This window comes from Euprymna scolopes, chromosome 30, assembly GCF_053919585.1.
Source record: "Euprymna scolopes isolate OS-2025 chromosome 30, ASM5391958v1, whole genome shotgun sequence".
NCBI classification, from domain to species: Eukaryota; Metazoa; Mollusca; class Cephalopoda; order Sepiida; family Sepiolidae; genus Euprymna; species Euprymna scolopes.
In genome coordinates, this window is record NC_136511.1 from 50,943,942 (window position 1) to 50,969,146 (window position 25,205).

The 25,205-nt window shown below is 34.7% G+C and overlaps 1 protein-coding gene across 1 annotated transcript; it reads right to left on the minus strand.

Moving 5' to 3' along the window:
* Positions 1–243: 243 nt before the first annotated feature.
* LOC145254797 (prefoldin subunit 6-like) lies at positions 244–22,690 on the minus strand. The gene is made up of 4 exons (XM_080113584.1): positions 22,526–22,690; positions 11,987–12,057; positions 5,439–5,563; positions 244–537 (listed from the first exon to the last, which is right to left on the minus strand). The coding sequence occupies exons 1-4, from the start codon at positions 22,587–22,589 to the stop codon at positions 417–419; spliced, it is 381 nt and encodes a 126-aa protein (XP_079969710.1). The 5' UTR covers positions 22,590–22,690; the 3' UTR covers positions 244–416.
* Positions 22,691–25,205: the final 2,515 nt, after the last annotated feature.

Below are 25,205 nucleotides of genomic sequence, written 5' to 3' on the forward strand. Positions count from 1 at the left end.
CCAATCAGAAACCAGAATTGATCCATAAAAATATTGAATTTTTCAGCATTCCCACACATAATTTTTTTCGTATCAACACTAGATAGATCTTTCCTCTTTGCAAAATTTTAAAGTCCGAGACTTGTACAGAACAGCAACCCACCGAAAATGCTTCATCTCCAGGACTTATACAGAATAGCTACCCATTAGAAACTCTACTGAAATTAATTAAACATGGCTTTCAAAGTTTAAAATAAACACAAATTCAAATCAGAAAAACGATTTTAATTATACAAATGATTTGGAATTGAAACAAATACAATAAAATTTAGAAAAAAAAAAAAAGGCTGACGGTAAAATGCCAAAGTTAGAAAAACGTCATTGTTGGAGAGAATGGGTGAAACTTTTAGGTGGTTATTTTTTTTTTTTTTTTTTTTTTAAGCCCTTACAGCTGCCTTCACCTGTGCCTGCTGGAATTGGTGCTGTAATTTGCTTAGGGTTTCTCGGTGAGATTCTTGTTTCTTTTCTAAATCTTTGATTGTGCTTTCATGGCGCTTTCTGCAAAAGAAGACAAGAATAGATTGTTTATTGAGATGCATTTATTTGATCAGAACAAAGAAAATCATCTTTCTAACTTGAGCATCATACTATTAATAACTTAAGCATGACAAACAAAATAATACATTTTTTAAACTTGCTAAAATTCAGTCAAATAAAAAACAAAATCTACATTCATTTCAATACTTTTTGTCGATTCTTATCCAGAATTGTCCTTATATCAAAAAAAAAAAACTGAAAGAAAAATCTGTATGATGTACCCACAACGAAATGGTAATATCATATTCCAAAAATTATGTAAATTGATCAAGTTATTTTATTTTTATAAAGAAAATCATTATAAAATTTTAAATAGGCATTACAACATAAATCTTGCAAGTTTGAATTATTGCTGCTTTATCTCCATTTTGCTTCTTAAAATTTTTCTTTCCAAAATGGTGGACAAGATAGCTGCTCTTTGATTAATCATACAATTTTATTTTCTTATTTAAAAATAAAACTACTTGATCAATATATTCTTTCCATCACAGGTACGTACATCATACACATTTTTCTTTTTGGATAAGAACCCTTTTGTCTCCTTCGTTCACATCTGCTGGGAGGACAAAATAAGAGTCAAAGCTTATTAAATAAACTTTTTTTTTTTTTTTAATCATCAAACATTTTCTCAGCAAGCTGCAAAATACATACTAGCATAGCTGAATGTCTTCCAAGTCCTCCGATTTTGGGCCATGGTGTTCATTTGGTTTATGTGTATGTTTGTCCATTCCCAACATATCGATCCATCTTTTCTTTTGTAGACCTTTCAACTTCCTTATGCCTTTAATGCATATTTTGCATGACGTTACACTGAGACACTTAACGTTACCAAACAATCTCAAGTCTTTACATTTGAAGACAGAGAATATTGAGGAGATGCTGGTGAGTTTTCTCAACTATGCAATACTGATGTAATTATATTGTTGGTTGATTGGTTGTTTTTGTTTTACAGCATATCAACCCTTTTCAGCTTATTTAATGCCGAATCCAAAGATTTTGAAGAAAAATTTTTTTTATAGAATATATTTGTTGTTTTCACGTCGGTTTCTATTTAACCCATAGTTGGGACCCTAACAGGTACTACCACTCCGGGTCAGAGTGGACCTGGGAGCAATGGTAATTAAAGGGTGGCTCCACACTCCCTAAAGTGGGGCCTCATCACTGGATATAGTTTAAGGTCATATCCAGGACCCCCATTGAAGGACTTTTACCCTCTGCAGGGGGGGGGGGCAGTCGGTGTATTCTAATGCCCTACTGACAGGGCCGTAATTATATTGTAAATTTATGATCAATAATGAAATGTATGATGACTTAAAAATATAAAATTATACAAAATAGTGGTAGAAACGTACCCAATAATTGTCACGGCAATTTAAAGCCGTTAAAATGAAACTTAATTATGCTAATTAGTTTAATGTACTTAAAAAAATATTATAGTTATAATCTGTACAAAATTTCCTTTCGTTCGATATGTCACAAGCCAGATTTTGTTATTAATTTCTTTGAATCGTGTCGTGGTAGCCATCTTGGATTTCCTGGTCGCTACCTTGGATTTTTCATGATGTGATATAGACAAATGATGATGTCCATCAGAATAGTACTTCATATGATAAAGTTTTACTTACCATTTTTCTTAGCTGTTTTTATGATGTTTGTATTTAAAGCCATTAAAAATGAAACTGAAGTATGCTTATTGGTCTGCAAGTTACCAAGTGAGAATGTTGTAAATACAGCCATCTGAACCTTCATGGTGTCATGATACTATGTTCAAAATTTCATCATAATATTTTTAAAAGATATGAAGACACAGCTTTTTTAAAGATGGGTTAGTCTGTAAATTGTGCAAATTTCCTACCAATTTTAGTCAAAAACTTGTATGGATTTGAATAGGATTGACAAGGCAAAATATCCAGTGAACCTTTGAATGGTCATAACTTCAGTTCTAATGGTCCGATTTAAAAAAAAAAAAAAACTAAAAGATAATATTTCTTTTTCATACTCTTTCCAATAATGCTTGATTTGAGTTTATTCGATGTAAAGAAAAAAATGATGTGGTATTGCTACTTACACATTTTTAGGGAAAAGTGGATTTTTCCCCACGTTAAAAAAAACATTGGGTTTAATTTCATCATTGCAGAAAAAAGCATACTGCATTTAAATTAAAATTGATTAATAATTGTATTTTGATTGATTTAAATCTATGTAAAATAATTAAACTTTTTAGTCTGTTAAAAACTGGACAAAAGTTATAGACCATCAATTAGACTTTACACCAAACTTCTAAACTAAATGTTGTATTGTGGTAACTAATCCCTACTAAACCTTAAATGTACATCAAATGAATACCATAATATTTTGTTCACTGCGTCTTGTCATAACAAAGGTATATACAAAATTTCAGACAGATCGGCCCAATAGTTTCCGAGAAAAAGTGGAACAGAAAGACAAAGAGAAATATAATATAAATGCTGTTTAATGGATATTGCTAAATTAGAACGACCATTGTACGATGAAAGGGAGGTAACTTCACTAATCTCGCAATGTAAATTGTTCTGTTGATAAACTGATGGATTTTTTTTTGTGTGGAAATTTAGTTTGTAAATAAATTTGCTTGTAGCTTGTCATTTTTTAAAACATAAATCTGTACATTCTTGGATTTAATTAACCTCCAAACCAAATATCTCTGACCAGGTCTTTATTTAATACTAATGCATATTGCGAACCAAATTTTTGTAAATGTCTGGTAGGGCTGCACTGGAAACTGCCAGAATATGCTGAGCACAGGTCAAGTTGATCAGCCAATCAGAATGTGACAACAAATGTGATAAGCCAATTAAAACCTGAGCAGACAGCTTTTGATAAATTAGAGGAAAAAAAAAAAACTGTTTTAGCTATTAATTTTAAATTGTGGCGCAGCATACAACAATAAATCTAACTAGACTGGACAAGTTAGTACAGACGATGGAGTAAGTCGTAGAGTACTGCCAACACAACAAACTGATAGTATTTTAAATGAGGTGCAAAAAAAAACTATGTTAAAAACAAAAAAAAAAAATCTGAAGAAGGGAACGTTACTGATTAAGGATTTAACTTTAACTATCTTAACTGTCCTACATCTATTAACATCAAAATTTGTTAAAATTACAAAATAATATATTTATTCTTACCTTCAAAAAAGCTTTTCAGTAAAAAGACAAAAAAAAAAAAGGTTCTATATTATAACAAAAAATATTGAATTTCAAGTATAACAAATACTACCTACATAACTGCTAGGTCTCAAGTAGTAACATATCAAAAAATTACAAAAAACAATAAGGTAGAAAAATAATTATTCATGACAAATGGTTCCTATTAGGTTAAAAACAGTTTGATAAAGTTGCATGCTGGGTACTTTTTCCTTACAACTTCTTATATACTCCCTAGATTATAATATCTACGATTTGCGAACGGACGTTGTGTCTACATTTATTTTAATTGACTTTTATAAAATTCCTGCTATTCCGCCCTCTCGTGTTTGGCTTTTTCATATAAAAATATCAAAATAAAATCGATTTGCTAGCCTTTATGGCCAGCACATCTTGAAAGGCAATCAGCTTTGATCTCTGTGGGGAATACCCTTCATATCAGACAATTGCTATTCATTAAGACACTGCCAGAGCCTCACCCCATCTTGGAGGGAGGTGGAAGCTACACTTAAGTGCGTGATTGCATTTCTTCGCCTGAATGAACTCATTCACTTTCACTTTCTGCATGTCAACTTTTTGATCGCTAAATTAGAACGCTTTTCACTTCCTGTCCTGTCGTGGCCGAGCCGAGCGGTAAAATGTCACGTTTTCTTTCACTTTTTCTCCGCCTTTGTGTCAAGGCTTCGGGTTCAAGCCTGCCTGCCTACTACAACTTTTTTTTTTTTTCTGAAAACACACCCCCGGGCAATGCCGGGCACCCCTGCTAGTTATAAGATAAAAGCAAAAAATAATATATCTGTTACTATTATTTGTTTAATTATAAATCTGTCCTCAAATATATTAGGCATCTTGTATTTGTAGATTGCTTTAGTTATTTCATTTTATGTTATATTAACCCCCACTTTTTTTTTTTCCTTTTTAATGCTAAATCCAGTAATTTTAGGAAAAGCTTTTATGCTTTAAGTTCTTTATATTTTCAAATATTTATTCATGATGTTTGGTTTGGTTGTTTTGTTTTACAGCATATCAACCCTTTTTAGATTATTTCATGTTGAATCCAATAATTTCAGAAAAAAAATTTTCATGATGATGTTTTTATATATTCAAATTTATTTATGGCGTTTGATTCATAATTATAAAAATAATATAATATAAAAAAAAAAAACACAAACTCCAACCTATTCTGCAAATGTAAGTTGCACTCTGGGTGGGCAGGCAACACCATTGACCCTCTGAACGCTAACATCCACAGCTATACAGCAGCTTGTTGAGGCCACATTCATCAGTTGCTGTCAGCTTGTCCTGATCTGTTTTGAGCTACAACCTACATTCAACTGTGTCAGACTCAAAAACTATACTCAACCGTAACAGACCCAAGACAATCCATAAACTGTCATAAAACTCACAACCATACTTAACCTTAAATGTATCTACCTTTATGTTCGGCCACATCTTGATTAACCATGCCATGTCAGCTTGCTTTGTTTACCTTGGTGAACAACTTTCTCTGCGTTGTTCTGTTGATAAACCTATTTCCTCATTTTTTTTGTTGTAACCCCCTACTCCCTTATTTTAAATTCCTAACACTTACAGGATGGGGGGGGGGGGACAACCTCGATAGTATCACAGGAGTACTTCAGCAAGTGATTGACAAGAAGGATAACCTGTTTTACTCACAGTTCACCGCTGATGTAGTCCATCCTTTTCTGCACATTCTGTTTCGCTTCTTCAAGGTCTTGCTTCACCAAAACCGGGCCAATCATTTTGTAGACACAGGATTCCTTCTCCAAATAATCCAGTTCCTAAAAGAGAAAAAAAAAAGGAAATTTTTTTTTTTAAAAATGTCAAACTATTAACATTTACAAAAATTATTGCAATAAATGGTGACAGAAAATTTTTAAATTATACGAGTTTTGCTCGTCTACGACATGTATAAGCTATTATATCCTCAGTTTTGACGTTGGGTTTCGGAATTTTTTAGATTAGGATTGATAATTTGTAGTATTTAGATTATTCGGACTATTGTTCTCATCTGGAGAGTTATGTTTTCGCCGATGTAACCAGTAACCTTTTTCAGGTGTATAATTTTTTAACAGAAATATTCATTTAACCCACGGGGGTAGCATGCTGTAGATCAAGTAGGTAGAAGTCTTAAGTAATTTGCAGTTGTATTCTTAGTATCGCCCTTAATTTAAACCTTTGTCACTTCCGGTTTGGCGATGGACGCAACAGCAAAGATGTCACTATTTTTTTTTTTTTTCACATTCTTTTCCTTCTTCACGGTACGGGTTTGAGCATGCCTGCCTACTATCACTTTTTTTTTTGCTCAACACACACTTCCAACACCGGGGCAACGCTGGGCACCCAGGATAGTCCATTATATTGTCTGTGTGTATGTTTGTTTGTATGTCCAGCTAAAGGTCAAAACCTGCAAAACAAACGCCCACAAAAGTTGGTATATTCTTGATCAGTGTTGCCCTGGATGAATAATATCTGTGGGTCAACTTTCATCAGGGGGTGGATTTCTTTCAACGTTATTATGTATTAATTTTGAAAGAAAATGTCGACTCATTACTTGAGAGATCTGTTGTGCAAAGGAGAATTGTGCGTGCGTGCGTGTGTGTGTATCTCCAGCTAGTGAGAAATGAGTGAGCTGGGTGATTGGGCAGAGAAAGATGGATAGAGAGAAGTAGAGAGATACGTTTTAATATAAATAGATTACACTTTTGCCCTGGAAAATGCCAGGTAACCTTGCTAGTAAATCATAAGGGAACATTTATAAACAAACTAGAAAAAGAAAGGTACATTGTCTCATTATACTTAGCTACATTGAGAATGATTTGCGTGAAGCATCATCAGGAAAGAAACAGAATTATCTCTTTCTCTCTCTCTCTCCAGAAGCCATGTGATTTTCTCAATTTCTGGGAGTTTTTTTTTTTTTTCGGGGGTCACCTCTGATCCCTAGGTGTCACTTAAACTTTTCCTTTCAAATAATGGTTTTCATAAAGCAACAAAATCTGTCTCTTGTTTTTCAACTAACCAAGAGCAGCAAAGGAACATCGTTACGACGTTAGCTGGCACCAGCTAGTTTCGTGATTAGGTGGTAAACTTGATTGTACCTATTTACTATGCCTCCCCACGGGACAGAGTTAGACACCAGGGTCGTTTTTTAATGTGGAGAAAAGGTACAAAAATAAAAATTGTCTCAGTCGTGAAGGATTTCTCCTCCACCGAAAGAGAACAAGAAAATGAAGTGCAGTATCTGAAGAACAGATACTACACTTTGATCTTGAAACTTGATTGTAGCCACAGACTTACAAGTGAGCAATTAATCAGAGTAGGTCCAGCTGATTTAGTTAAAAGCAAACATAAATTTCTGGATTGACACAGCAGCAAGTGATTATTTATGTAAAATTAACTTATTAAAAAACAACACTACAGAAAAATCTTTATGATGTACATGCCAATGTATGTAAATGTCATATCCCAAAAATCACAAATTAGTCAAGTAGTTATTTTTTTTTAACTAAGCAAATTTTGTAAGAAAGCAAGACAATGTATTTTGATCTAACATGTTTAATAAAAGGAGACAACTTAATTCGAACTACAAGGATTTTAAAATCAGCCTTTTAATGTCTACAATGTACTATGAATCGATAAAACTCAAAAACAAAATAAATTAAAAATGTTTTTTTTTTAAAAATTAGACTACTTGATCAATTTACGTTATTTTTTGGAATATGACATTTTGATTCCATGACTGATACGTAAAGCAAAGATTTTTCGATGCTTCTATATTTAAATAAAAAAAAAATATTGAATTTCAATTAAAACAAAATGGTCCCTACATAATTTGTCAAGTCGCAAATGATAACATATCCAAAAATCACGGAAAAAGATAAGGTAGAAGATTAATTAATCATGAAAAAAGACATTTGTAAAATCTACTGATTCAGTTTCAAAATCTTCCGACTCGAATTGGAGAGTTAACAGGGGAGGTAATTAAGTTTTCAATTTCTCGGAAATCTAATGCCAAAGCTCACTGTTATTTTAAAAAAAAAAATCAAACAGTTACAAAAAAGATTTTTGGAAAAATTCACAAATTATGTATATATGTTATGTTTATTTTTGTTTTTGGAATAAATTCTGTCTGTTATACATAGTTTCAACGGAGTTACTTCCTCTTTGGTTATGTCATATGACCCAATACGTCCGCCTCATAGCAAAATATTGTTACCCTTATCAGAACTGTTTTTCTACCTTTTCTGTAATTTTTGGATGTGTTACTGTGTGTGACATGACAATTATGTAGGTACCATTTGTCTTACTTGAAATTCAGTATTTTTTTTTGTTATTTAAAAAGATAGAAGCACCAATTTTTTTGTTTTATTTTTTTTTTTAAGGTTGAATTCTGGTCTTGTACCGATTGTTTTGCAAGTCAAACGAGTTGTTCAGCATAAATCTTGAAAACAACAATCTGTCAGAAAGAAACAACCAAATACAAAACTGGCGTTTACTGTTATCAGAAAAATAAAATGGTGTCTGTTGTATTCATTGTATTAAAAAAAAAAAAATAAACAAAAATGTAGGTCCTTGTCCAGCACTCCCTCCTATATTTAAAAACAGGAATCTGTGATTAAATGAAATCATCATATTCAAAAAATAACGTTAATCGATGAAGCAGTTTTATTTTTACACAGGAAAATAATTTTGAAATGATTAATGGGAATTCCTAACAAATCTTGCAAGTTTTGAATGATTGTTTGAGATTTTTTTTTCCAAATGGCAGCGAGATAGTCACATCTCTGATACCCATAAAATTTTATTTTCTTATATAACAATAAAACTATTTGGTCAATTTATGTGATTTTTGGAATATGATATTTTCGTTTTGTCACGGGTATGTACATCATACAAATTTTTCTGTACTTTTGTCTTTTAACATAAGGGAACTTCTGGACAAAAACTGAGCAGCCACCTGTTGCTCTGCATGATGTGCAAATAGTCCTGAGACAAACCAAAGCATCCTTAGCTCGAGTGAATGTTTGACTTGTGGAGGTGTTTCTTGGTTTTTATTAAAGTGGTTATCTTGGGTTGTGGCTATGAATAGTTTACTCTTGCAGAAAGGAGTATTATTTACCTCCTTCCCATGGTAGAAAAATGTGACACAAGGGTGAGGAAAGTGGGATTTGAGAAGCCAGTGTTTTAGAGGAAGAGCTATCTGGCCTGCAAAAAAAAAAAGCCTGGGTAGCCCTGTTGGCATTCCTCAGGCAATTAGCCTGAAACTAACTCCTTCTCAAAGGGTGAGAAAGTAAAGCCTGAGAAGTTGGACCTCAAAGAATTGCACCAGGACTATGTGACCCTGCCTCAATCAGAGAATAAGCCATGTCGACAATGGTGTAGATTCTGGTGGTTTGGGACCCCAAGAGAAACCCCACAGCTGAAAGAAAAAAAAAAAAAGGTAGCAACTCGGTCAGAGTTTTTTTTTATATTTGATACTCCAACATCCATTTCTCTCTGAAAGAAAAACAAGCTGAGCATGCAGGGTCCCTTTCTACGAGTGAAAAACTTACTCTCATCATGACTAATGTTTGTGTAAAATTTTTAAAAAAATTCAAGGAGTGGTTATTGAGAAAAGTGTGGACAAACGAATGGGCAAAGGATTTGGGGGCAATTTTACCCCTATAATGACCCCTAGGGGAACAACCAAAGTTATTCTGGAAAATCCATTCTGGCAAAAATTTAGTTTCACCATTGACAAATATTTTGTACAAAATTTCCAAAAAATCCAAAGTGTGATTATTTTGAGAAAAGTGCAAATGGACGAACAGGAGTGAATTTGTAGGTTCAATCCTTCCTTGGTTGAGGGACCAGGAAGAAAAAAAAAAAAAAAAAAAAAAAAAAGGGATAAGGGTTAATGGGCATACATTAATCAATGTGATTATAGTGTAGTAAACATAAGTAGTGGAAATTTTCTTAATTGGATTACTTAGGGGGACGGTTCATCAAGAACTTGTTTACATTGGACTTGAAGACAATCAGATTGTAGCCAGCTGGAAAACAGGCAAACGGAAGAGAGTTCCACAGGCGTGCAGTTGTAAGAAAGAAGCTTTGTTCATGGAATCTACATTTAGGTTTAAGCACAGAGAAAGAGTGTGGAAAATTATTGATAGTGGTTTTGGCTAGATGAGTGTTTTTCGTGAAAGTTCGGCAAGGGGGGAACCATATATTGAAGCTCAGTCAAGCACTTGCCATGAAAATAATGATAAAGCAGAGACATGCTCGCAAAGTCTCTTTTGTGGGAAAGAGGTTGCAGGGAACAGAAAAGGACATCCCCATTAAGTTACGAAGTCTATTTTGAACTCTGTCAAGGCAGGATAAGCTGCTTCTAGCAGCTCCTGGCCAGATGTGGCAACAGTACTCCATCGTTGGCTTTTATAGAGGTAGAGAATTGCATCACGAGTGAGATATCTACTGGAATGGTAGAAGGATCCTACCATTTTTCTAGCGACCTTGGCAATTGATTTGATATATGTGTTCCATTTCAGGTCGGTAGTAAAGGTCAAGCCCAGATGTTTGATCTGGTGCGAATCTACATGATGTACTTAACTTTCATATTCCGATGCTTTGTAGTTGTCCAACTCTAAAACGTACCAATAGTACATAAAAACATTGCAATTCAATATTTCAAACGGTTCGGGAATGAATATCAAAAATTATCAAATTTGTCTCAGCTTCTCTTCAATTAAACACATCAAAATAATCCATCAGATTTTTTTTAAGAATGAAGAGAAACAGGAAGAGTGTATAAATGGGGGGGGGGGGGGAGCAGTGACCACGAACACCCAATCATATTCAAACTATCTTCCTTTCTTACTAGCATATCAGCCCGGCGTTGCTCAGGTGTTTGGAGGTGTATGTTGAGCAAAAAAAAAAAAAAAAAAAGTGGTAGTAGGAAGGCAGGCTCGAACCCGTATCACAAAGGAGGAAAAGAACAGGAAAAAACCTGACGTCTTTGCTGTTACGACCACCACTAAACCAGAAGTGGCGTAGGTTTAAATTAAGGTTAGACAATCGAAAGGAGAGGATGACTTTCGAAAATATTGTTGCCAAGGTCGCTGAAAAGATGGTGGGATCCTTCTACCGCTCCAGAAGATATCTCACTACTGATGCAATTCTCTATCTATATAAAAGCCAAGTACGTCCAAGGATGGAATACTGCTGCTATATCTGGGCAGGAGCTGCTAAAAACAGCCTATCCTGCCTTGACAGAGTACAAAATAGACTTTGTGGCTTAGTGGGGGATGCCCTTTTCTCTTCCCTGCAACCTCTCTCCCACAGAAGAGACGTTGCAAGCCTATCCTTGTTTTATCGTTATTTTCATGGCAGGTGCTCATCTGAACTCCAATCTCTGGTTCCCCCTTGCCCTTGCCCATCTTTCACGAAAAACACCCGTCTAGCTGAATCCACTGTGAAAATTTTCCCCACTCTTTATCTGTACCTAAACCAAAACGTAGATTCCATGAACAAAGCTTCTTTCTTAGAACTGCACGCCTGTGGAACTCTGTTCCGTCTGCCTGCTTCCTACCTGACTACAACCTGGATGTCTTCAAGTCCAACGTAAACAAATTCCTAATGAACCGCCACCTCAAGTAAACACTTCAATAAATCTCCACACTAACGTACTGTACTTGCAATAACCCTTATCCCTGAGTGGCTTCCAGGGCTTGATAAGTGGTGACCACCGTGTAAAAAATAAATAAATAAAAAAACAGTCATGATGCATCCAGCACTGCTTTGAACTGTCTAGTCATATGTAGGCTCACCATGGCTTCTTGGTAACCAGTTTTAACTAAACTGATTTTTGACACTTAATTTGACTCCGTTATTTCAGCACCAACTCTAAAAAAATTTTTTAAAAAATAAAAATAAATAAAATATTTAAAAAAAAAAAAAAAAAAAAAAAAAAATTTTTGTTATGTCCAGATTTTTAATGTTTTCAAGGGAGATAATTACATGATGCAGCCAGCACTGCCTTGAACTGTTTGGTAATCTGTAGGTTGACCATCACTTTTCGCAGCCCATTTCAACCAGGTCGTTTTCTGATATCTAATTTCACCTCCCACTAGGTGAGCATCCATTCGATTAACATATTTAAAACAAAAGAATCAGAAAAACGATTCAAAAATTGTGCACACGAAAAAAAAAAAGAAACGTTTACTTACTTCTTTTACTAAAGTGTTCTCGTTTAATTGAGCATCAAGTTTTTGCTTCCCCATCACATACTTCTGCATATCTGAAATGAAACGACAAAATGGATGTCTATATAAAAGGCAGTTGTTGTTTGTCTGTATGTGCAACTTAAATTAAAAACTGCTTAGACCAATCAAACTTATGTTCCAAAATTTTAGAGATGATAATTGATAATTGATATTATTTGAATTATTCTGACTACCATTCTCATTTTGATTATTTTCAGATCATTTCGATCAATGTAACCTCCAATCTTCTTCAGATGTTATTTGTCAAACTTGGAAATCTTCATGAAATTTCAAACCCTTTATTTCATCCACAGAAATATGTGACAGAAGTAGCGTGCTCTCATTCCGTTAAATAAGACTGGGTAGATATCTTAAATAATTCACAACTGTATTTAGAATGTTGACCACACTGAGGATTGAACCTTTAACCTCTATAAGTAAAACTTACAATTGAATTTTTCCAAGTACTTTATAAACTATGCGACGGATCCTTGCAAAAAGATTCCCCCGACCGAGTTCCACAGAAAGATTCCCCCGACCGAGTTCCACAGAAAGATTCCCCCGACCGAGTTCCACAGAAAGATTCCCCCGACCGAGTTCCACAGAAAGATTCCCCCGACCGAGTTCCACAGAAAGATTCCCCCGACCGAGTTCCACAGAAAGATTCCCCCGACCGAGTTCCACAGAAAGATTCCCCCGACCGAGTTCCACAGAAAGATTCCCCCGACCGAGTTCCACAGAAAGATTTTTCAGAGTTTGACAGAAAGATAGTTCTAAGAAAGGTGATTAAATCGACTGATAAAACTTAACATGAAAAAAGTAACATGAATAATGCAAATATTTTTAGTGTCATGATTGAACACTGCATTGATTTGTGAAATCATGATTGAACACTGTATTGATTTGTGAAATCATGATTGAACACTGCATTGATTTGTGAAATCATGATTGAACACTGCATTGATTTGTGAAATCATGATTGAACACTGCATCGATTTGTGAAATCATGATTGAACACTGCATTGATTTGTGAAATCATGATTGAACACTGCATCGATTTGTGAAATCATGATTGAACACTGCATCGATTTGTGAAATCATGATTGAACACTGTCCTAGTTTTAGATTTCAGTTTTCTGTAAATAAAATGCATTACAATTCAACTTTGTGTTCTCTAACTTTTTTTCTTTTAATGGAAAAATTGCATTTTTAAGGAATTGCAGCATATTTATGTGCATTTATTGCAGATTATTTGAAAACCATTAATTTCTGGAGATTTTCAAGTGGTAGATTCTGATTCCTTGCACAAAAATACACTTATATGGTAAATTGCATTTCTTAATCTTCTGTTTTAAAAACAATTTAAAAATAGCCCGATCTCTCTAATCTTTGTCTTAATGATCAACTGACACCACCAGATAAAATGCAATTCTTTTTTCAACAAGATGTTGCTACATGCCACACATCTCGCAGATCACTGACACAAGTTCATGACATGTTTGCGAAAGCTTATGCAAATAATCCTCAGAATCTAGACCAACTAAAGGAGAAATTACCAACGCTATCAGGAGAATAACCAGAGTAGATCTACAGGCAGTATCTGCAAACGTTAAATGTGACCAGAAATGCATAGATGTCAATGAGGAGCACTTCCAGCATCTTTTATTCGGGTCAAGATCAAAGTGTAGTATCTGTTCTTCAGATGCTACACTTCATTTTCTTGTTCTCTGTCAGTGGAGGAGAAGTCCTTCACGACTGAGACAATTTTTATTTTTGTTCCTTTTCTCCACGTTAAAAAACGACCCTGGTGTCTAACTCTGTCCCGTGGGGAGGCATTGTAAATAGGAACACTACAGGTAATTTAAAGAATAAAAGAATGTTACTCCTCTCTACTACATTTTCTGGGATACTTTTAAGTGGGACACCCTGTATATACTCAATGAACTTTTGATGTACAGACTTGAAATTTGGTATATAGGGTATTCAGATATGTGGGAAACTTTATCCGTTTTCATCTGGAAAAAAGGGCTAGTCAGGGATCCAAATTGAAAAATTGGTGTCGGAATTCATTGGACTCTTATCTGTCTGTCAACTGTTTCATGAATGTGCATGCGTGAATGTTTCACATGACAGATTCTTTATGTTAAGTAGATTTGAAAACACTTTAAAAATTGTGGCAAGCTGGCATAATGGTTATTGTACTTGACTCACTGTCTTTAGGTTTTGATCTCAGCTCAAGTAATATTTTTTTTTTTACTGAACTGAACTGTTTAGAAAAAGCATAATACTCATTGCTTAATCTTCTGTTTTAACAACAGTTTAAAAATAGTCCGATCTCTCTAATCTTTGTCTTAACGACCAACTGACACCACAAGATAAAATGCAATTCTTTTTCCAACAAGATAGCGCTACATGCCACACGTCTCGCAGATCACTGACACAAATTCATGACATGTTTACGAAAGCTTATTCAAATAATCCTCACAATCTAGACTAACTAAAGGAGAAATTACCAACGCTATCAGGAGAATCACCAGAGAAGATCTACAGGCAGTATCTGCAAACGTTGTTAAACGTGCCCAGAAATGCATAGATGTCAATGGGGAGCACTTCCAACATCTTTTATAACACTACAGGTAATTTAAACAATAAAAGAATGTCCCTCCTCACTACTACGTCTCAGTTTCTGTATGAATTAAAATATATTTATGTCTATTTTATGACCAGGCAATGCTGAACAGCCTGCTAATAAATAAATATAGAAGAGCTATATTCGATTTGTTTAATTATTTAAGTAACAATTTTTTTTATGGCAATGTCATTTCTTCTAAATACCATTGAGCCCAACTATTTCAAAAAAGGATTATTCGTTTCCGATTATTTCAGAGGGGGGGGGCATAAGTGCCAAAAAGACATCGCAACACTTGAATTTAAATGGAACATACTATTGTACATTATTTTTAATGTTCAAGGATGAGTCTCTTTGGTGCTTCAGTTGCTTGGAGACTGGGTAGAAAGTAGCAGTTAAGAACCCATTCTTGAAAATCGGCCCGACATATGCAGGGCCAGGAACTGGCCCTGTACCTGTCAGACTGAGGTACATCACTTGGATATTACCTAGGAGGTCCACCCTCCCAGGCCTTGTTACTCAGTATTTTCTTTTTGTAATTTTTTTTTTTACAAAGGAGTTGCCACATATCAAAGCCTGTAGGCCACTCGAGGATAACAATTAATGTGTGTATTATAGTCATTGGGATTGTTTGTAGTGGAAATTTGGTATAATGCGATTATTTACGAGGACAGTTCAATAAGAACTTGTTTGCGTTGGAACAGCAGGCACTAACCCTATGCGGGTTTAACCGACTTCCTCCAAAGGAGGAAATTCCATGGGAGCATGAAATTCACAAGCAGTCCCCAGTCGCAACTGTGTTAGAGGAGATGACGATGTTAGGTTTTGCAACTATTGCAAGGTGTCAACGTCCTCCTACATACAGCACCTGGTATTCCCAAATTAGTCACCCATCTGATACTGGCCAGGCTCATTGTTGCTCTAGCGTTCTACATTTAGATTCATCGTCTGTTGCCTGAGGTGCCCCTTACCGGGGAATGCCGATAGGGATGCCCAGGCACTTTTTGCTCGGCCAGAGTGCTGTCTCCTTTAAGAGCGCTGGCTGGACATCCCCACTTTCCAACCTTGGGTCACGTCTTAACAAGTGTAGATATTAACTTGCTGCCCACCTCAGCAAGACGTGACACAAGGTCGAAAAGTGGGGATGTAACAGAAAGATGAAACGAAATGAATAAGGAACTGAAAAACGAATTAATATCTACACTTGTTAATAATGTACATAATGAATTCAATTCGTTTTTCAGTTCCTTATTCGTTTCATCTTTCTGTTACAGTTCCATGTTCTTACATAAACTTCCACTTCTTGAGATAAACTATTTCTTTTTGCATAGGCAGGTAAAGTATTAGTCACTCTTACCGAAAAATCTTTATGGTGTACATACATGTCACGGAAAGAAAATGTCATATTCTAAAAACCACATAAATTGATCAAGTAGATTTTTTTATAAAGAAAACCATTTTTAAGTGATTTTAAGCGATTAATATGAAATTGTTAGCATTACCAGGATGATCTCGCAAGTTTGAATTATTGCAGTCGCCACAAAACCAGTCCCCCGCCCCCCTCCAAATGTAAACAAAATTTTTGTAAAAAATTAAACGGTTCTTTTGTTCGGTTTATGTCAGCGCGTTACTTACGGAAAAACAGTTAATTAAACTGCAGAAACATGTTAAGAACTATACCAGTTCTATAATTGAATACACCTCCCCCCCCACCCAAAAAAAAGGAACGAAAAACATGAAAAAGTTTTTGTAAACCTCTCATAAATACTGATTTTTTTTTATTTTATGAAAAATATTTCCTGTCATTTAAAATGTCCACCATGTATTCATTCGCCTTGTGAAAGGTTCCATGCATGCATGCACATGTACATTTCAATAAGAATCGCTTATGAGTAGCGTTAACGAACACGGTGAAATGATGCAAAATAGTACGAGGGTTCAGGGGTCAATACCATGCAAACAGTAAATTTGCGACAGGTTTGCATACCAGATTCGTTGTCAGCGACCCCGAAAACTTATAAAAAAAACAAATTTTATTAATTGGTGTTCTGTTGTAGTTTGTAGTGGTACTCAGATCTAATTAGATTCTTTTCCACCACAAATAAAGAATAAAAAAAAAAAAAAATTTTTTAAATCAAACCTGTGAAACAAACTATGTTTTTTTGCACAAAAATAACATTTACTTGTTATTTTTCATCATTTTTCAGTGTTCAAAAAGTGTCTTGGTAGACAGTTCTTGTAAATGTGAAATGTGTTCGTTGTATTGACAGAAAAAGGCAGAGAATGTACTTTGTTTTCTTAATGAGAAAACAGGCTTATCTTTTCTGTGATATGAGAAAGAAAGAGGAAAGTAAATGTCTGTGCACAGCTGAATATTTGCAATCTCTGTCCCATCGTCGAAACGTTGCATCCCTCTGCCTGTTCTACAAGTATTATAATGGTGAATGCTCTGAAGAACTGCAAGCACTTGTGCCCCCACGACGTGAACACCCTCGACAGACCCGACAAGCTGCAAAATCCCACCCCCACACTGTAGAGATCCCTAGATGTAAAAGATCTTTCTACTCCAGTAGTTTCTTCCCCAGAACTGCTAGACTTTGGAATTCCATTCCAGGTCACTGCTTCCCCAACTGTACTGACATGCATAAGTTCAAGTGCAACGTGAACCAACATCTCGCTGCCCTAATCCCTACATAGTACCCCAGTAGATGTTTCCCCTGAGAGTAGCCCCCTACACCAAAGTGGCAATGTGCCTTGTTTGGGGTGAAAATGTAATAAAAAAAAAAAAAAAATTATTCTGTGTGTGCGTGTGAATAGGTGTGTGTGGTCGTGCTGGCGACAACAAGTAGCAATGACGACATTGGTAAACGAAAAAAGAGAGGTAGAAAGCACATGTTTCTGTGTGCGGCTGAATGTCTGCATTATTCTCTCTGTGCGTGCGTGCGTACGTGTTAATAGATGAGTTTAATCATGCTGGCAAGGAAGTAGCAACAAAGACATTGACGAGAGAAAGAGAAAAGAGCAAAGAGTGAATGAGGTTGAGAAGAGTTCGCTCATCGTTTATATATTTTTCGATAGGCTCCCAGGCGAGTTGGGAAAAAAAGGTTTGAAAATTAAGTCTTTCTTTGAACGTTGATTGGTTAAAAAGTGCGCGTCTTTGTCACGTGGTAGCCTTTCAACTACGTCCGCCGAACAAAACACATTTTAAGTTTTCTTCCCCGTAGAATTTCTGTGAGCACATTTTTTGACATCTTTGCGCCTCTGAAATTTATTAATTTCGTTTTGTGCGGTGCGCACGATTGGGTTTTTATTTATTATTTTTAAAATAAGAAATAAATGCATTTTTTAAGTGTGTTTAACCGCACGAGTTAAATATTTACCCCGTAGTTTTCATGTGAAATTCAATATTACGACTCCCGAAATTTCGTCTCAATAGTGTAGAAGCACTAAAAATTTTAACAAGCTCTATCGTATCGTCCATCTTGCCTATTTTCATCGACGAGGAGGGGAGATGCCTTTAAGCGGAAAAGCGATTAACAAAGACAAAAATGAAAAAAGAATTAAAAAAGGGGCAGAGAAACTCTAAAATAAATGAAACACAGATTCGAAAAAGTTGTCAAAAAACATAACGAATGTTATCAAAAGCAAGATAAGTTACTTTTCTTCCTAACTGGATATGTTTTTAGTGTTTTTATTTAATGTAACATGTTTATTCAGCTCGAAAAACAGTGTTTACTGATGTATTGGAAAATTTAAAATGGCGCCAAACTCTCTGCTGAACATGGTAAGTTTGGGAAAATGAGTTAAAGATTAAAAAACATACAAAATATTGTTAGAAAACTCACTCAATATATGTTACCGTGACGGTGGGTTTTTAAAAGTATTTGCATTAGTCTTATTTTTAACTCATTTTTTCAAACTTACCGTGTTTCAACAGAGAGTCCGGCGCCATTTTAAATTTTCCAATACATCAGTAAACACTATGTTTTTTGAGCTGAATAAACATGCTGCATTAAATAAAAACACTAAAAAATTATCCAATCAGGTAGAAAAGTAACTTATCTTACCTTTCATAACATTTGTTATATATTTGCCTTTGACAACTTTTTCAAATTTATGTGTATAGTAATACAAGCTCAGATTTGATTTTTCTCTGTAAAAAAAAAAAAAAATACTTGTACAGTTTAATAAAGACATTAAAAAATGCAAATATCGAACTCGCCACGGGGAGATAACCCAATTTAAAGCGCCAACACTCCTTCCCATCTTTAATACTAGCTTTTCTTCCTAAAAATCAAACCTTTTGCTCTGTATCATAACAAATTGTCTTTTTGCTGTAAAAAAAAAGAAAAAGAAAAGAAAAAAAGAAACAAACAAAAAGAAAAAAGAAAGGAAAAGAAAAAAGAAAAAAGAAAGAAAGAAAGAAAAAAGAAAGAAAGAAAAAAGAAAGAAAGAAAAAGAAAAAAGAAAGAAAAAGAAAAAAGAAAGAAAAAGAAAAAAGAAAAAGAAAAGAAAAAAGAAAAAGAAAAAAAGAAAAAGAAAAAAGAAAGAAAAAGAAAAAAGAAAGAAAAAAGAAAAAGAAAAAAAGAAAAAAGAAAAAAGAAAAAGAAAAAAGAAAAAGAAAAAAGAAAAAAGAAAAAAGAAAGAAAAAAGAAAAAGAAAAAAGAAAGAAAAAAGAAAAAGAAAAAAGAAAGAAAAAAGAAAAAAGAAAAAAGAAAGAAAAAAAGAAAAAAAAAGAAAGAAAAAGAAAGAAAAAGAAAGAAAAAAGAAAGAAAAAGAAAGAAAAAGAAAAAAGAAAGAAAAAGAAAGAAAAAGAAAAAAGAAAGAAAAAGAAAGAAAAAGAAAAAAGAAAGAAAAAGAAAGAAAAAGAAAAAAGAAAGAAAAAGAAAAGAAAAAGAGAAAGAAAAAAGAAAAAGAAAAAGAGAAAGAAAAAAAAAAAGAAAAAGAAAAAAAAGAAAGAAAAAGAAAAAAAGAAAGAAAAAGAAAAAAAGAAAGAAAAAGAAAAAAAGAAAGAAAAAGAAAAAAGAAAGAAAAAACTACTTGATGAAATTAAGTGAAATTTTTTTGCGGAGAACTTCATTCCATGGTACTATTTTACTTTAAGGCCTGTCTCACATCCGTATATAACAAAATTTTCTTTTTTGTAGATTTTGGTGTGCTAAAAACGAATCTGAAAACCGTTTTCGTCCCAATAAAATAGTTTTCATGATACGAAGAAATTACTTTTTCAAAAAGTGGGTGATCACTTTTCCATCTAAATTTAACATAAAATGAGTACCCACTTTCTGGCCACCTTAGAGAGGGGCATTTTTTTGTGTGTTTATTGGCTAAAAAGTTTTTTTTGTTTGATTTCTTTTGCATGATATTAACCCCTGAACTCTGGGACTATTTTCCATTTCACAGCCTATCCTTCGTTTACACTACGCGCGAGCATAAACGAAGGCTGTTAAATGTCCACTCGCATACCAAACTGCCTCGTCACAGTGTAGTATTGGCGAAAAATTAAAATTAGACAAAAAACAAGTAGTTTTCCAAATATTAAACCATGTAATTCTATATGTTATCACAGGTGGCCATTTTTGTACGCGCAAGCCAAGTGCATGCGCATACAAAATAGTCCCAGAGTTAAGAGGTTAATCCCATACAAACAATAAATTTGAGACGGAAACGGTTACCATATTCTTTTAAAGCACACCGAAAACTACAAAAATCTATTCTTTTCTATAGGAATGTGAGACGAGCCTTAAAGTAAAATAATACCGATTTTTCTTTATTTTTTTAGGTTAGTTGTTTTTGTTTTACGGTATATCAACCCTTTTCAGGTTATTTAATGCCGAATCTGGTGATTTTGAAGAAAATTTTTTTAACAGAATATATTTGTGTTTTTTGCAAGTCGGTTTCTATTCAACCCATAGTTGGGACCTTAACAGGTACTACCAGTCCGGGTCAGATTGGACCTGGGAGCAATGGCAATTAAAGGGTAGCTCCACACTCCCCAGAGCCGGCAAGCTGGGGCCTCACCATCGGATATAGTTTAAGGTCATATCCAGGACCTCTTTATTTTTTAATTTCCGTGTCTTTAATGAAAGATGAAAACAGAAAAAGAAATCGATAAAACCTTTTAGTCAATAAACTGTGAGAAATTCCATCTTGCTTTTAGGCTGGCCATAAAGCTATAGTAGCCGGTCTGTGATTGGTTTAAATTTAAATGTGTCAGGTGATTTGACCTGGCGCCTTTTTTGTATTCATGCGTTTATTTTTCAGTCTAAGAAAAAACACGGAATGGGATGGACTCAACCCAGCGGCTGCTCTGTCAAGGGAGCCAAGATAATTCCTTCATGGACACCAAACAGTCGGTGAACGAAGGACTCAACTCTACAAACAGAGACAACCTATTTTGCTGAACCTATTCAAACCAAGGAGGACATTCTACTACCGTTCGGCATGTTATTATCCGATTATTGGAACTTATTTCTTCAGGAGTTCTATGGGACTCACTTTATGCCTGAATATAGGCGTCATCATTCCCCCCCCCCCCCGTGTTCTCCATGAACAACATGGATCCTTCCAAAGGAGCAATGAACTAACATTCCAACAAAGGAATTCTAACTAAAGGCTCCATGCGCATGGAAGCAAATTCGGCCACCGTTTTTTGCAAAGGACTTACCAGAACCAAAGAACTTTCATTGCTGTTACATTGTGAATAAAATTTGAGTTTAAAGGAATGGCTTTGTTTGTCGAATTCATTTGCTTCTGCAGGGAGGAAAATTGAGTGGGTAGGAAAGAAATTTAACAAAACACTAAAAATGCCCCCTCTCTCAGGTGGGCAGAAAGTGGGTGCTCATTTTAAGTTAAATTTACATTGTAAAGTGATCACCCACTTTTCGAAAAAGTAATTTCTTCATATCATGAAACTATTTTGCGCCGGAAACGGTTTTCAGATTCGTTTTTAGCACACCGAAATCTACAAAAAAAAAAAATAATAATAATATTTTGTTATATACGAACGTGAGACGGGCCTTAATGTAACATTTTACCCATTCCATAACGGATACGTACAAACAATATAAACTTTTTCCCATATTTTCATCTTTTAATGTCTTGATTAAACTGTACAAGTACTTTGTTCTTTTTTAATATATTCGTTTGTTTGTTTTTTAATGTTTTTGATAAACCGCAACAACTGTACAAACACGATTGACTTTAACTTGAAATACTATTTAAACAAAATAGCGCGGAGCGGACCTGTACGAGAGTGCCCCCCCCCAAAAAAAGCGTGTTTTACACCTTTTTAAAAATGTTTTTCGAGTTAAGTCAATAATATATGAAAATCGTCGGAAAAAAATTAAAAAGGTGAAGACTGAAGAAGAATACGCATTTTTAGGGGGTGGGCACTCTCGTACAGGTCTGCCTAGCGCAGTAAGCACCGAAAATAGTTTTAAATGAGTGTATTTTAGTACATTTATATTTATAGTACATCATACATTAAATCGTTCAAGTGTAATTCTAAATAAGACCCAAATCATTTGATGTATTTTAATCCTAAATACCAGTTTTTGTAGGGTTTTAAAATACATATAAAAAAAACGCAGACTGAATTAAGTTTAAAAACGTGACCGACCGACACCTTAGAAATATGACACGTTAATTAAATTAAATGAATCGAATATAAAATATCTACTATTTCAAATTAATTTAATTAAAATGATGAAGATGCCATTTTGCCGCATTGGAAAATGGAGTCACGTAAAGAAAAAAAGATTTTCCATTAGACAGAATTTGGTTAAGATTTTTTTTTTTTTTCGTCTCCAAACTTGAAAAGCGTGTATTTTTTTTTTTTTTTTTTTTTTTTTCAGTGGATTAAAAAAAGATACCTTTTTGTACGGCTTGGTACCGTTCCACTTCACTTTGAAGTCTTTTTTGTAGACCTTCGGCCATTTTTGGAGTTTTTTTTTCTAATGGAAGATGTGAGAACTGAGAGAGAATGACGAAAGAAACAAAGGAAAGACCAGTTGTCGCCCTTTCCCGGTGAAAGGCGATAGAAGTCGCTCAGCAAATATTCATCCGGTTGATATAAAAAAAAAAAACAATCTGCAAAGAAACTGGAATAGACAAATATAGCGCATCCTTCCCTACAAAAATATTTGGTGATGCTGCCCTGGGGGATCACCCGAAGACTTACGTATAAGAAGTTTACTACGAGGAGGTTGAAAATAAGAAAACGCCTTTCAGAATAAACACCCCCAACCTCCCATGTTAAGAACGGCTTTGCAGGTTGAACAACCAGTGCACATTGACCCTCTTCGGGTGGGGTGGTGCCCCAGTGCAGTTTCACGAAAAATTTTCCTTTACAGAATTTCTTATAATATTATCTTATTCTCAAATTATTAAAAAAAATTTAAATGATAACTCAATAAAGTTTTGGTATTTATGCAAAATAAAAACATTCAACAGGGCGCAACACTCTATCTTATCTTCATCAATGATCGCCCAAATGACATTCTAAGTTCATTCGTCGGTATATACACAGCTGACACTACGATATATGGGAACATTTCAAAGGCCAGCAACGGCCAAGATCTCTCTTAGTCTCTCTCCTCTGACCATGAGCATGTGGTGCAATGGGGTAAAAGGTGACTGGTTAATTTTAAAACATCCCAAACCAAGCTTCTATTTTTTCACCACCAACGCTCTGATCCCCACTTGGTCCAAATTGATATGAATGGCTCTCATCTCAAAGAAGCACCCTGCTGACATGCTTCTGGAAATGACTTTCACTCCTGACCCAAGGAGAGTAGAAAGTGGATCTTGGGTTTATTTCCAGCAGTCGCATAACTCTCACTTCTATTATTTTCTTCTTTAGTCCTCACATTCCATGATTGATGTTTCTGACAAAAAGGGAAGAATTGCTGTTTTCTGGGTCAGAATCTATTTCATCTAACACTTATCATTGGAAAGATTTTGACCTTATAGTACTTTTTTTCTTAGCTCCTTACATCAAGTGACTTTATAGCTTGTTTGTAGAGATTCCCGATAAAAAAAAAAACTGGAAAACTTACATCAAATCTGTTGCCAAGGTCGCTTGAAAAATGTTTGTGTCATTCTACCACTCCAGAAGATATCTCACTCCCAATTCAACTCTCTACCTGCATGAGAGCAAAATATGTCCTAAAATGGAATATTGTTGCCATATCTGGGCAGGAGCTGCAACCTATCCTGCCTTGGACAAAGTTCAAAATCAACTTTGAAACTTAATAGGTGATGGCATTTTCTCCTCCCTGCAACCTCTTTCTCACAGAGGAGACATTGTGAGCCCCGTCTCTACTTTATTATTTAAAAGAATTTTTTTTTACACGGTAGTCACCACTTATCAATGCTTGGAAGTCACTCGGGCATAAGGGTTATTGGGTGTCAATGGGATAATATCGTAGTAATCGTTAGTAATGGAGATTTGATAAATTGTCTTACTTAAGGGGGTGATTCATCAGGAATTTGTTTATGTTGGACTTGAAGACATCCAAGTTGTAGTCAGGTGGGAAACAGGCTCGACTGGTCAGTTGTAGTCAGGTGGGAAAAGTGCTCGACTGAGCTTTAATCTATAACCCCACCTCACCAAACTTTCACAAAAATACTTGTCTAGTACAACCACTACCAACAATTTCCTCTATCTGTGCCTAAATCAAAATACAAATTCCATGAACAAAGTGTTTTCCTATAACTTCCCACCTGTGAAACTCTGTTCCACTGGCCTGCTTTCCAGTTGACTACAACATAGAAACCTTCAAGTCCAATGTAAACAAGTTCTTGTGGAATAATCAAATTCTACTCAATTTCCACCACTACACTGTTGTCTCAGTGACTACCTTATACTTATTAAGCCTTATCCTCAAGTGGCTTTGGAGACTTGATAAGTGGTGAATTCCTTGTAAAAAAAAAAATTCAATTTTACCACATTTTCTGTTTATTAAATTGTTAAGTGAAAACACAGAATAGTTACATCACAAACGTCACTGGATAAACTCCAATTTAGTTTATTCTGTTTTCATATGATTAGTTAATTTGATATAGACTTGTTAATTTTTAGGTTTAAAACAATTTTTATTGGTTGTCAAATATTGAGTTCTTGTGAAAATTCTGAAATAAAGAGGAAAGGAAATTAAAGCAAAATTAACAGAGTTTGGCCTGAAGCGCAAGGGCCCAGAGCAGTTTACACACAGAGCATGCATGCTGGGCTTGAACTTTCTATCCTGCAATGAAGATGAAGAAATGTGATTAGCATCACTGAAGTTCTCATAAAACTGGCTATGTTTTTCTTCTGTGGAAAACTTTTGGGACACCTGCCAGTGGATAGCTAACTTTGTGTGACAGTCAATATAATAAGATGCAGGCCGAATGTGGCAACCAAACAGTTTGATGATCAAGCAAATGATACACTTCTCACCCAAATGGTTGCAGAAAGTGTTGAAAGACCAACACACAAATTACATACTTAATTGTCATGTCGACAATAGTAATATATCCAAAAATTATGAAAAATCATCCAGTAGGAAGTTA